This window comes from Crotalus tigris, unplaced genomic scaffold, assembly GCF_016545835.1.
Source record: "Crotalus tigris isolate CLP2741 ecotype Arizona unplaced genomic scaffold, ASM1654583v1 scf7180000024464.508515016:1373766, whole genome shotgun sequence".
NCBI classification, from domain to species: Eukaryota; Metazoa; Chordata; class Lepidosauria; order Squamata; family Viperidae; genus Crotalus; species Crotalus tigris.
This window is the reverse complement of record NW_024100635.1, coordinates 794,665-809,096: the sequence shown is the minus strand read 5'-3', so window position 1 is coordinate 809,096 and position 14,432 is coordinate 794,665. Positions and strand designations below refer to the sequence as shown.

The 14,432-nt window shown below is 42.1% G+C and overlaps 2 protein-coding genes across 2 annotated transcripts in view; both read left to right on the top strand.

Annotated features, from left to right (window-relative positions):
* LOC120303353 overlaps nt 1-14,432 on the top strand; it is a 134,562-nt gene that overhangs the window by 13,009 nt on the left and 107,121 nt on the right.
* LOC120303351 (zinc finger protein 664-like) lies at nt 5,922-14,317 on the top strand. Its single transcript, XM_039332817.1, has 2 exons — nt 5,922-7,526; nt 13,955-14,317. Exon 1 carries the CDS (start codon nt 6,433-6,435, stop codon nt 6,706-6,708), a length of 276 nt encoding a protein of 91 aa, XP_039188751.1. The 5' UTR covers nt 5,922-6,432; the 3' UTR covers nt 6,709-7,526; nt 13,955-14,317.

The window sequence follows — 14,432 nt, the reverse complement described above, 5'->3', positions numbered from 1 at the left end:
ACTGTTAATACAGCTTTTGGCTAACACAGCTTTCTTTCAGAGATTATGCAGACACATGATTTTTGCTTTTAGTGATTTTTCATTATTATTATTATTATTTTACTTTATTCTTCTTTATTCTATGTTATTCTATTTCTTTCCCACTTTACTCCCCCCTTTTGGAAGTTTTCCAGCTTAAACTTCCATTATTCTACCTCTGATTCCGGATCTCCTGAAGGTACCATTTTATATTCCCATAAGGCTAACATTGTTTCATGTTTCGCTGTTAATTGGGCTGTACTTTCTGAGATCCTCCGAATCATGGCTATAAGACAGGGGATCAAGCAAGGAATTAAAATACACCCTAGAATTAACAAGACTTGCAGGCCTATAAACCTTCATAGTTATAGCAGCCTTGTTAATTCCAAGATCCATAGTAGTGGTCTCATTGGTTCCAGACCACCATTTACCATCTTCCCATGTCCCTGTGCATAGGAGGTCACCTACTGCTACACAAGATTCTGTTTTGTTTCTTGAGTAACATACATGTCCTACCAAGTTGGAAGTGAGACCCCAATCACCATCTTTCCCACTTGTATAGGTTAAATTATTATTTTTAGACATTTCTAGTACCTTGGTATAATTTAACTCTTGTGCCTCCCATGGCCACCTTTCTCCCATGTTTGTTCCACCACACACAAAACAGTTAGACACGCCTAAAGTATGGGCAATGTCTTCTGCTAACTTAACAAAGGTATTGGTTACATGTCTAGATACTTCAGGAATATGTAGGTTCTCCATTTCCTCATAATATGACCAAAATAATGATTTTTGTTCTGGTCTTTTGGTTGCAGTTATAATTTTGACTTCTATTTCTGACATTGGCTCATAGCCATTTGTATCTATTCCTATCCCAAACATCCATTTCTTACCTTCCCACCTATTTTGTTCTAGGAACCAACTGCCATTCTTGACTGTGAGAGTCACCAAATTACAGTTATCCGTTCCACAGGAATCTGCTTTTGTTTCATTCTTTTCAAACAAGATGTGGTCTATCTCTTTTGGGTCTTGGGTATGCCACTTAATACATGACCACCACTTACATTTGACCGCACATCCATCTGGTGGGCACAAGTACTTATGTTTTGGGATAAAGTTGTGAATATTACCGATCCCTCCGCAACCATATGTTGGAGTCCAATAATTAGCTGCTTTGCAAACATCAAAGGTGACGCTAAAACTGGAGTGTGGATTGGATTTCCATTGGGAGATCCCTAAGAGTGCCTGGTCCTTATAGCTAGTTCTTGTTCTATGTGTTTTGATTTGTAAGGCCCAACGATCAGGATCAGACTTCGGGTTATAACACTGATATTGGACACCTTTTCTACAAACTTTATATGTAGTTCTATTGTATGTACAAGAGTCAGGAGAACTATCTTGGCACCCTTATGGTTTAACTGTATGGTAAATCAAAGTCTTGGTTATCTGGTTTCCTTGTTTTGTAGTTTTGATACAGTTTTGACAACCTTGGTTTCCCTGTGTTTCTGCTCTTTCTTGGTGTGTGCTACTCTATAATTCTTTATTAGAGGGTTTCTGCATTATGACCTCTCGTGTAGCCATTGTACTGATTTGTGTAGGAATGTGTGTGCATATTAAATAATTAACAAATATTACGAGCTGTAGAATCCTCATATCTTCCACCGTGCGTAGAGAGACAGCTTCCTGGGGTGTCTCAGCAAGGTTGTTGATCACACCGTGTCTTGGGAACCCGTTGCTGTATTTCTTGTAAATTTCAACACCAAAGGCTTGTCAGTCTTGTCCACCTTGTAGGTCACCGGATCTGCAGGTGCAGCTGCTTTCACTCTACTCCAATGGATCCAAGATTTTCCTTCCAGGGTTTTCACTGCCAAAGGAGAACACATGACAACAGTATACGGTCCTTTCCATCTTGGGCTCAAGGGATCTGATTTCCAGTGCTTTACCCACACTCTATCTCCAGGCTTGAACCCATGTGTTGCTGTAACTACTGGAGGGGGTTGTTGTTCCATCATATAATGGCGCAATTTTGAAACGGCCAAATTATGAAGCTGTAACTGATGTAACAATTTCTGTTGATCTACTCCCCCCTTATGTGCCAAGTTGGGCCATCCTTGACTGTCAGGTTTAAACAGGCAAGGAGGACGGCCAAACATGAGCTCATAAGGACTAAGTTGTAATTTAGTGCGGGGGGCCAGTCTGATTGCATATAAAACCATAGGCAAAACATCTGGCCAGTGTAGATGAGTTTCCAAACAAAATTTGGTAATAAGTGTTTTAATTGTCCTATGGGATCTTTCCACTCTAGCAGCCGATTGAGGGCGGAAAGCACAATGAAATCTCCACTTAATTCCTAATGCTTGGGCTAAAGCCTGATTGATTTGGTGTACAAATTCAGGGCCATTATCTGATGAAATCCTAGATACATGAACCTTGTGACATCTGATTGGAGAGGGGGACCTTCTAATGCAGCTCTTTTTGCTTCTTTGTCTGCCTTTCTATTGCCCTGGGTAATAAGGCTTGAGTCTTTTTGATGTCCAGGACAATGGATGATTGCAACTTTGGATGGCAATTGTGCTGCCTTGATAAGTCTTTTAATCAAAGTTGCATATTGGATAACTTTGCCTGTGGAATCCAAATATCCTCTCTCTTTGTAGATAGCCGCATGTGCGTGTATTGTTAAAAATGCAAATTTACTATCTGTATATACATTTAAAGTCCTTCCCGCTGCTACTTCTAATGCACGGGTCAAGGCATATAATTCTGCAAACTGTGAACTGGCTTGACTAGGCAACTGTGCTGACTCAACAGTAGAAGTTTGAGAAACTATTGCGTAACCAGAGTATCTACATCCTTTATCCATAAAACTAGAACCATCAGTAAACCATTGATAGTCTGGATTATGCAAGGGTTGGTCTGTAAGGTCAGGTCTGCAAGAATATTGTAGTTCTATTGTTTGCATGCAGTCATGAACAGGTTTGGTTGAATCAGGAATTGGCATTAGAGTTGCTGGGTTTAAAGTTGAGCATTGTTGCAGTGTAACTTGTGGATTTTCTAATAAAAGAGCCTGTATTTTATGCATTCGTTGATTACTTATCCATAAATGTCCTTTATTGTCAATGATTGTCTGCAAGGCATGACTAGTATAAACAGTCACTGGAGCTGAAAAGGTTAACTTGTTTGCCTCCTGCAGTAATAGCATAACTGCTGCTAGAATTTTTAAACACTGGGGCCAGCCTTGTGAAGAAATGTCCAGGTGTTTTGACAGATAAGCGACAGGGCGGTTCCAACTTCCCTGTTTTTGTGTAAGGACCCCTAAAGCTACATTTTGTCTTACATCCACATAAAGTGAAAAAGGCTTAGATATATCAGGTAGTCCTAGGGCAGGGGCTGTGGTGAGAGCCTGTTGCAATTGTCTCATGGCTTGGGTTTGTTCCTCTTGCCACAACAGAGGTTCTTTTTCTGGTCCCCTTAAAACTTGGTACAATGGTTTAGCTGTGAGAGCGAAGTTAGGAATCCAAATTCTACAGAAGCCTGTAATTCCCAAAAAGGCTCTAACTTCCTGTTTTGTTTCTGGGATGGGAATCTGTAACACAGCTTGCTTTCTCTGGGGGCCCAAAGTTCTTTGTCCTTGTGAAAGTTCATAGCCTAAATACATTACAGTCTCTTGAACTAATTGTGCTTTCTTTTTGGATGCTCTATAACCACAGTCTTGTAACAATTGGAGCAGTCTGGACGTGTTTTCAAAGCAATCCTCCCTGCTTTGGCCAGTTACTAAGACATCATCGACATATTGAAGGCAACAATCCTCTTGTCTGACTAACTTCAGATAAGCAAGATCTTGGGCTAGGGCTTGACTAAACTATATTTTTAAATATACGGCTACCACAAGGATTTGATTGCTTGCCAATGGATTTATTTAGGACAGATCTGGTGGCTCCCGTGTCAACTAGCATCGGGACAACCTGTCCTCCCACCCTTATTTTAACAATGGGCTCTGGGGGTGGGCGATAGAACCCTGTCCTCTTCAGTCTTCCCATTCCAGTTCAGCTAAGCCGATCATGTTTTCTTCTCTTTCCTCTGTCTGATTGGGATAAACTGGATGCCCTCTTCCTTTGAAGCTCTTTCTGAAGCCTCTCTGGAAAGTCCCTCTAAATCCTCTTCCTCTTCCTCTTCCATACTGGCGAGATTGTCCCCTGGGTTGGCCATTCCTCTGGGGGCACTCCCTTTGCCAGTGTCCTTCTTATTTACAGATGGCACACTGATTGGGTCCTAGACATGTTCCTCCCAATGCCACGGTTAACATTTCAACGTTCTTTTTTTTCTTTTTGATCTGATTTGCGTTCCTCCTCCCTGTCACGGTTACGGAACATATTGAAGCATTGAAATATTAGTGTTATCTGGTCCAGGAACCAACACCTCTCTTAGAGGGGCAATATTTTCTTCTTTATTCCTAACTTGCTCCTGGTGCGGCTAGAAACTGAGGTTTCACTTTCAAAGTTATTCAAGCTTTTATCTGTTTCTTGAAGGGATTCAGCTGTTGCTAATTTTCCTTCCTCACCGGCTTCTGGCTGAAATTGGGCTTCTCTTTCAGGCAGAGGGAGTGGAATTTGCTGATTTATTCTCCCTTCTTCTCTTCTAGGAACATAGGGGGGTGGTCTGGCAATTTCCTCCCTATCTTCCTGGCTGAAAATCTTAGCTTTTGTTTGAGGCTTGGCTTTTTGGCTTGCCAAATATATCTTTGCACACTCTATCTGACATTTTGCTAACCATCTCTGTTTTTCTGCAATGTTGATTTTCCATAGGGGTGCTGGTCCCAATAACCATTTCCAGTCACAATTTGATGAACCCGTGCAACGAGTTCGGGATTCGCCGATCCCATTTTTGGCCACCCTACGCCCAGGGCAGTCCACTCAGATTCACAGAATCTTTTTAACATGGCTGGATTTGGTTTTGGATCTCCATAATCCCTAGAAAACCCCTTTTTGAACTTCGCACATGCACTGGAGTGGCGTCTGGTCAACGCTCTCCTTTGACTTTTTCCCACCCATTTCTCTAATACACTACCATCGATCACTCAGCATGAGCTACAATGGTTTAACCTCCCACACACTCCTGCCTATTGAAGGCTTAAGGACGCCACCTTTGCCTTCTAGGGGGTGATCAGTCCCCTCTTCCGATCCAAAAGGGATCAGGTTTCCCCTGTTTTACAATACTTGCCTGCAGGCGTTTTCCAGACTCCTTTGTTGATTTAAGATCTGTCTGTCACCCTCATGGATCCTCAGACTGGAATGCTTCGCTGATGGGTTAATTCCCTTTCCTCCCGTCAAAGTCTCCTCGTAGTCAAAAGCTACGAAGCCGGCTTTGGAGCTGTCGTCGTTTAGGAGAGGGGGGGGCCCACCAGGGCAATCCGTCTTGGAAGGTTAAATCCTTTTTCTTAAAAGCCCTTAAAAATGTCCCGGCGGAGAAATCGCCATAAATCTTGTGGAAAAATAAAGCCTTAAAAAATAAAGGGCTTTTACGAAATTCCATGGGTGAAAGAGAGATCTTTATTTTTGCGCAAAAGGTTCAGAAGTGATTTAACAATCAGCAAATTTCTGAACAAGGGGGGGAGGGTCTAAACTAAAGCTTTATAGGTTTCTTTCTCTCAGGAACAAAGGAAGCATAGATGGAATCTTACATTGTATATGGAATCTACTTTTGTGTAACATTCAGATAGTTTCTCACACGTTTAGGTCCATTTCTCATGGGAATACAATGAAGGCAGTTTTTACTTTTATACAATGTTTCTAAATATGCATTAGGTCATTCACGTACTGTTAATACAGCTTTTGGCTAACACAGCTTTCTTTCAGAGATTATGCAGACACATGATTTTTGCTTTTAGTGATTTTTCATTATTATTATTATTATTTTACTTTATTCTTCTTTATTCTATGTTATTCTATTTCTTTCCCACTTTACAGGAACAAAGCTTTATTAGGAAAGAAGCATTTGCAAAGGCATGGTGGACTTAAGCTCACGCAGCAGATTTCAAGTCACACCTTTAACAGATGTAAAACACTCTTTTATACCCTATCCCTGAAGCAGATTCCCCCCTCCCCTATCACTCTCAACACCCATTTCTAAATACCGAGGTGCCTAAACCACCTCCCTTCTCAGGAAGTCCTTTGTGCACATCTACAGTCTGTGCATGTCTACACTCTTATCTACCACAATCTAGTTTTCTGTTAGCAAAGCTCGGCTCCTTTAGTTATTCGTATATTTCCTCTGCTTGAGGTTTCAGTTTGCCAGCAGCTTCTACTTATCATTATTTGTGTAGAGTTAACCTGTCTGAGTTTATGACTTCCAGGTGGCTTCTCCTACAAAACTTTAGGCTCATTAGGAATTTCTGATTAATAATGTACTCCTTTCATAATGCAAGTCTGCCAGTGGTGGGAAAAGCTGCTCAGATGTGCCTATTGTGGGCAAAGCATGGACAATAGAACACAGCTGATAATACACCAGAGGATTCACGCAGAGGAGAAACGGCATGAGTGCCTACTTTGTGGGAAAAATTTCTGTCAGAATTCCTCTCTGGTGCTACACTGGCAGACTCACATAGACAAGAAAGCATGTAAGTGTCCAGATTGTGGGGAACGTTTCAGTCAGAATTCCAGCCTGGTGATACACCAGAAGCAGGCAAATGTGTAGAAGCACATGGCATTTAGCACAAATAAAATTTCTTCCTTCAGGAATGAAGCTTCACAGTAGGTGCTCTTGGATGCAGTCCTGGGCAGCACAAGCGACTGTTGGCTCTCTTGCAGTGACTGGCCTGATGGTGCTGCCACATGATAAATCCGAGGGAGCCATAGGAAATCAGTCATAAAGTTTTGGGAGGTAGAGAGGTTTTGATCTCCACTGAGAGTCACCCCTAAGAAAGATTATTATGTAATTCTGTAAAAACCTCATGAACTTTTAGGGTTCAGCATATGGCTGATCACAAGGTAAATTGCATCGCATTTTATTATTTCACTTGGTTCAGTTGCAACAGTCGGTTGCTTAAAGCCGAAGACTATTTGATAGCATGCAATAAGTGAAAATATTTTGCAAACGCCTTAGGTAGAGATGAGACAAGTTTGTTTGTTTTTTTCTGCTCCCTAGCGGGAGATGGCAGTCAAATAGGTTTTCTCAAAACAGGTTTTTAAGAAGTGACTGGACAACCACCTATCTGAAATGGTATAGGGCCTCCTGCTTGAGCAGAGGGTTGGACTAGAAGACCTCCAAGGTTCCTTCCAGCTCTATTCTGATAGATCGAATAGGCAACACCTGTCTCTGCAAAGCGGATACTGTAATTCAGTAAGCAGGGTCTGTGGTTGAATTTAAAAGAGTTAAAATCATAGAGTACGGCACTGCTAGAAAGGATGAGGAGAAGGGCAAAGGAACTTCCTCTTTCGGATCACTCACGGGGTGAAAAGAAGCGGGCGGAGAGGCTTTTGTGCTCTTCCAACGATCAAAACAGCAGCTGGGAGGTGAGTTGAGGGCAGGTCGGAGGAGAGGCCGGGAGCGAGTAGGCTGTTTAGTTCCCTCCACTGCGTGGAAGCAGAGAAGCAATTCGGCTGAAGCATGTCAGCTGCTGCTGCAAATCCTTTCCCTCCCCAACTTTTAAGTCCACTGGTGCTGCACGCTGTTAAACTGGGGGCTGCAATTTTCTGCTGGTGGGAAGATTTCAAAAGACTCTTTCAAGTGAAGGTTGATTCTTTAGGAATGGTTTCCCTCCAGAGGTTGTGGATGCTCCGTCACCGGAGGTTTGTAACAGAGTTGGAAGGAACCTTAGAGGTCTTCTATTCCAACCCCTGCTCAAGCAGGAGACCATTTACTATTTCAGACAAATGGCTGTCCCGTCTCTTTAAAAGCCACCACTGATGGAGTATCCACAACTTCTGAAGGCAAACCGTTCCATTGGTTAATTGTTCTCAGGGTCAGGAATTTTTTCCTTAGTTCTAGTTTACTTCTCTCCTTGATTAGTTTCCATCCACTGCTTGTCTTTCCTTCTGGTGCTTTAGAAAATAAGTTTACCCCCCTCTTTTTGCCCCCTCAAGTATTGGAACATGTCAGCCCTAGTCCTTCCTTTCACTAAACTAGACATACCCAATTCCTGCATCCAGTCTTTATATGTTTAGCCTCCAGCCCCGTAACCATCCTTACTGCTTTCTCTTTGCTCTTTTCAACACTTTTTTTATATTGTGACCAAAATTGGATGCAGTATTCCCAGTATGGTCTTACCATAGCAGTATAAATTGGTGCTAACACTTCACCTGATCTTCAATCTCTGTTTAGGCATCTTAGGATTGCATTGGCTGTTTTGGCCACTGCATCACGGTGTTGGCTCGTATCTAAGTGCTTGTCCACTAAAACTTCAAGATGTCATAAAATTGAGTTCAGGCCCCTCAAGTGAAGTTTTCCAGTAGTTCTTTTATTCTTGTGTTATTTGGACAAAAAGCAAGGCATGCATGCTTAAGTAGTTCCTTTGTGTTTATACATATACTTGTCTAATTTTAAAGTTATTTTACTACAGTAAGTTATTCCCAACAAGCTATTCAGGTTACTATGCCCAACAAGGCTACTCAAGTTGTTGTGTTGCCTAGCTAGGCTACCCATTCACACAATACTCACATATCCTTTCAACACAGGTGATCAGGCTATGTTAGAGTGGGCTGGAAAGCAGATTCAAGGTGTCCCCTGCTCCAACAAGTCTTGAAGTTTGAGGTCTGGTTCATTCCAGTCTTCTCTTTATACCCAACTTGTTTACTCAGAATCCATGTTTATGGCAATCTTGTCCCAGCCATGCCAGAAACTTTACATCCTCATGCTTTGGTCCAAGACTCCATAAAAAAATTCAGCCTCCTACACTCCTTATGCCCACTAATGTTCTATCTGGTATCACGAACAATAGATCGTTCATACAGACACCCAGAATCTTTCCTTGTCGGTAGTACACACATTCCAGCAATGTGAGTTTCCCCAATGAGATCTCACGAAAAGGCTAACTATGCTTGCATTGCAGGCCCTCTATAATCATAACCTATATTTGTGATATGTTCATAACATATAACATAAAATATGTAACAGATCCCTCTCACAGTTACTGAGTAGTCAATAGTACAATAAAATCTTTAGTACATATCTCAGGTTACATCATCAAAAATTCATTCTCTATTTCCCTTAACGTTTACTATATCATATTTAGGCTAATAAAATTCTTTTCAGCCTTATCACTTTATTTATACAAATGGGTATTTTATGATTCTCCGCAGCTTCTATGACAGATGTTTAGTACATACGAAACTCCATAATGACAGCCACTGAATGGGACTATCTTCAACACATTCTTAGCATTTCACACAACCCACTCAAGTTTTCTGACCTTTGTTGTACACTTTCCTCCCTACAATCAGAGATTTCCAGACCTCAAAACCCATTCTGCAATAAATGTCACCTGTTTAGGGGTTACCTGACTATGTAAGTTATATTTAAGCTTACATTTAAATTGGAACCTGTGGTATTAAAATTGTACTTTTTAAAAATTGATTTAGAATATGTTTTTCTTATAATATTTTATTGGTTTTCCAGTTTTACATTTAAGTATTTGGAAAGCAACATGGAGATTGGGTTGGTCAATAGTTCAATAACAAAATCTTTAGTACATATCTCAGGTTACATCATCAAATATTTCTTCTCTGTTTCCCTTAACATTTGCTGTATCATATTTAAGCTAATAAATTTCTAATTGTATCAAAGTCAGTTAAAACTTCATTATCACATTTATCAATATATTTTTGCTTATACATATCCATATCCTGTTTTTAAGTTTTACCTAGTTTTTAGTTTTTAATTACACTACTCCAATTTAACCTTTAATATCCATAGTATTTAAGTTTTGGGTAACCCGAATTTCCTCACTACATAAAAGTTATAATATCTAAAATACATATATTACTTACTTAAATATATTCTTATTTTAATTCACAAACATTTTCTATTTCTAGTACATTACCTCTTAATAAAGGAGTATCCTTTGTTATCCCAAGTCCATCATCTCAACCTTCCTAATATCGCGACCCTTTAATACAGTTCCTCATGTTGTGGTGACCCTCAACCATAAAATTATTTTCGTTGCTACTTCATAACTGTAATTTTACTACTGTTTTGAATCATAATGTAAATATCTGATATGCAGGGTGTATTTTTATTGTTACGACTTGAACATAATTAAAGCATAGTGATTAATCACAAAAACAATATAGCAATGCTCGCTGGAGAAGCTTACTCTTTCTTGCTCAAAAATGTTGGGAGGGAGGGAAGGGGAAGGAAGGAAGGAAGATTGAAGGGGAAAGGAAGGAGATGGAGAAGGATGGACATTGAAGGGGGAAGGAAGGAAGGAAGATTGAAGGGGAAAGAAGAAGGAATGGGGAAGGAAGGAAGGGAGAGAGATTGAAGGGAAGGAGATGGAAGGAAGGAAGGAAGGAAGGAAGGAAGGAAGGAAGGAAGGAAGGAAGGAAGGAAGGATCTTTGGAGAGTCATGTTTTCCCAGATGGTGATGAACTGCAACTCCCAGCATTCCCCACTCTTCCACAGTGCTTTTTAGGGCTGCTGGTGATGGTAGTCTGGAGCCCCCCATCCTCATCCCGGCACTTCTTGCCCTCTCCCAGCCGCCTCCCTGGGACCTGCCTGCCCCTCCAGACTCCTGAATGCCACCGCAGCAGCGGGATCATGGGAGCTCCTTTCCACGCTGCACAGTCCTTCACCACCACGACCCTTCCCCGACTCGTCATATGCGAGAGGGGTGCGGCCGGAGTGCCAGCTCCCGCTCAGAAGGCGCCATCCGGCTGGCCTCCAACGCACATGTAGGCATCGCCCTCTTCCCCTCCACCTGGCCACTTCTGAGGCCTGGAGCCCGGCGAGCCGGGAAGGAGTCGCTCCTGTCCGCTAGTCCCAGGGCCGCGCTGGGCGCCAGAGGGCCAAGGTGGCCTCCAACGGTGAGGTAGGCAGGCCGGGCGGCATGGGGGAAGCTCTGGCGCATCGTGGAGTGCGGCCGGGCAACCAGGAGGCATGGGAACCGGCTCGTCACCACAGCTGAGCCAGCAGCGGCGGCGGCAGCAGAGCAGCCCAGCAGCAGCAACAGAAACAGCCCATAACCAGCTCGGACCGGCCGCCCACGCAGCTGAGCCGGCCTGGGGTGGCGTTGGGGGTGCGTCTCAAGCCCCTGGGCTTGCCATGAGCCGGGAGACGGGGAGGATGCAGCCAGCAGCCGGCTGACATCTGCATGGCCCCCATAAGCACCACCCAACTCCCAACAGTCAGCTGGGAATTGAGTTGGCGTCGGATGTCGGTGGGCTACTGGCGGGGCCGCTACACACCGCCCGCCTTCCAACAGCCAGCTGGGAGTTGGCCCGCTGTGCGCCCGTCAGCTGGGAGTTGGCCCAGCCTCCGCATGTCGGACTGGCTCCTGGGAATCAGCTGGGAGTTGGCCCAGCTCCCGGCCAGCAGCTAGGAGACGGCATGGCTGCTGCAGGATGACGCTGCGGCAGCAGGAGCAGGCGCTTTTGGAGGAGAAGGGCGCTCTTGAGGCGGAGGAGCCGGAAGAGGAGGAGGAGTGCGGCAGCGGCCAGATAGAAGAGCGTTGTCTCGGTTCCTAAGACCATCGGAAATACGTGTTTTCCGATGGTGTTAGGCGACCCTTGTGAAAGTGTAGTTCGACCCCCAAAAGGGTCACGGGCCACAGGTTGAGACCCGCTGATCTATATTGTCTGGGCTAAGCAATAATTCAAAATTATTCCCTGATAGTTAGTTTTCATTTCCCTTTTAAGCCTAAGTCCTCAATATTACACCAATTATTCCCTTATTTTTTATTATTTTCCAGCAATTTTTAAATCTAATAATCAAATTTCCCCTCATCTTAAAATCTCCCTTTAGTCCATTAGTTAAGACTTTAGGATTCTCTCTAATAAATCAAACGACCCCATTTTTTAAAACCTAACTCTAGCTTTCTTTTTATGCCAACCAGGCTTCCATACCAATGCTTTTAGATGATCAGATGGATCTCCCTTCGTTCTTGTACATGTTACTTGAATTAAAGCAGACCATCTAGTTGTCAATTTTCTGGAGGCATTGGCCCATTGGTAATCATTAAGCTGTCGCCCTAGTGGCTCAGATCCCCATATTTGCTCTAGTATAGTTGTCTTCAATTCAATCTGGTCTTCTTCTTCCTCACGTTTCTTCTGGTTGAAGTAGAAAGTCATGTCCAATTTTGTAGTTATTATTTCATTGTCTAAGTTTTCAGTAAGCTGTATTTGTTGATCTTCAAAGCCCTCCGTCTTGATATTACTTTCTTCTGCTTCTGTTGTCTTTTGGGTTGTAGGTTCTTTAGTTGCAGTCAGGGTTTTGCTTTGTAGATTTAAGTTGGTACCTTGGTCTTTCAGTCTAAATTTCATTATCTCGGTGGCTTCAAGATTTTTTTCAAATATAAGTTTGTAATCAAGCAACATATGTTGCTGGTCTTCCTCCATTTCTGACATAGTTACAGATAGTCCTTTAGTGAAGGCTATTTATTAAACAAGAGTCAGTAAGTGTTCACCTCCACAGTTCCTAAAAACTTATTTCACTGTCCAGGCTTTCTTTCAGCTTATAATCTCTCTTAGATAGTGCCAAGGTCAGATCTGGGCTGTGAGCAAGTAACTTGTCAAGAATAATAAAAATAATAGATTGCTGTACCAAGCTTCGCCAGCAGATGTCCCCAGTAGCACTTAAAGTCTTTTAAATCCCGGGTTAGGTTTTTATCCAATTTAAGTTCTTCTTTTTTTCTTCTTTTTTTCAAGTAAATAAAATAGCAGATCCCAGTAAGAATAGGAACTTTTTGGGTCCCCAGATTAAAAAAAAATGTAAATCCAATTACATTTAGTTATTCTTTTCAATGCTTTGTTTTCTCAGGTAGTCAAACACTGCCATTTTAGAGTGTGGGGGGAAGAATTTCAAAAAGCTTTTAACAGGAGAATTACTTGGGGTAAAGAGAAGGTAGAATCTCACGAAATTCCTCTGTGTTGCTTTCAAAGTGCTTGTTTGTAATTTTGGCCTCGGCTGGTAACGGCTTAGTGATGAGCCATAAATGGCCAATCTTTTCCCCGTCAGTTAGAAGAGCTGCCCTGGATCAAACAGGAGGGCTGCCGCGATCACTCGGGGGTCCTCTTCATGCTCGTCGCCCCTGCAGGGCGACTTTTGACCCTTTTCAGGGTCTCCCGGTGGTAAAAAACAGGACAGCATGGAGAACAATCGCCCTGAATATCTTCCTGTGCCGCGATCAAAACCAGAAGTCAGACTGATACAATTCTTATTATATCAGCTAAGTAAAAATCTTTGTAGACAGATCAATATTCAGTTTTAACTTTTAATATTTATACTTTAAATAATCGAAATTTTCTTCATCTCACTTCATAATAAAGTTTAGTATTCAAAGTATGCATCTTATCTATTTGAGTATATTCTCTTTTAATCTTCACTGATAAGTAAAAATACCAATTTTGACCTGGCAAAGCTGGGAAGGTACACATCAAAAAAAGCAGGTGTTCCCAACAAACACATCTTCACCCAGCATCTGGTTAAATTATCCTTCCCCAGTTGTTCATTTTGAGGATGGGTGGGGCTGCTGCTGACCTCCTCTGTGCCTCCCTTTGCTCTGCTTTCCTCACCTGTGGATCGAGCGGGAGGCACAATTGACAATTGTATTTGAACTTGGACCTTAGTAGTCTTCCATGTGTCAAATGAATCATGATTCATGTAAGAGGTTATTCTAACATTGTGGTATGTTTGCTTTTTATTTTAATGTACAGTTTTTTCTTCTTTTCATATTTTCTACATCAATTTTATAAACAATTAACATTGCACTTTTCTTTAAATCTTATAGGCAAAGAGGATGGCAATAAGAGCACTCTGGACAACTGAGAATAAGAAGCAGCGTTGAAAGAAAATTGACCCAGAAATCAAAATATTTTGCATTTCCTTCAGAAAGCCACACCATTCTCCTTCTTCAGCAGCTGATAGACAAAAGAGAGAAAATTAAGAAAGATTTCAAGCTGGAATAAGTAGAGCATATGGAACTCAAGGATGCATTACATGAAAGTCAAGGGAGATTATTCTTTATTCAGTAAAAGGGGGAAATATCTGGACGTCACTGGATAGGAAAAAGTCACTTGGAGAGCCACCTAGGGCAGACAGTGATGCAAGCCGTGCTCTGGGGGGAAAAAAACAGCTTTAATTTAAAAAAAAATATTAAAAAAGGGATCACACATGTTTTTGACATCCTCAAAGATATAAGTGGTGGAAAAGCTGCATAGATGTGCTTATTGTGGGAAAGATACAACTTGCAAATCACAGCTGATTAC

Coding starts and splice junctions, on each gene's coding strand:
- LOC120303351 (XM_039332817.1), top strand. CDS start 6,433: ATGCAAGTCTGCCAGTGGTGGGAAAAGCTGCTCAGATGTGCCTATTGT.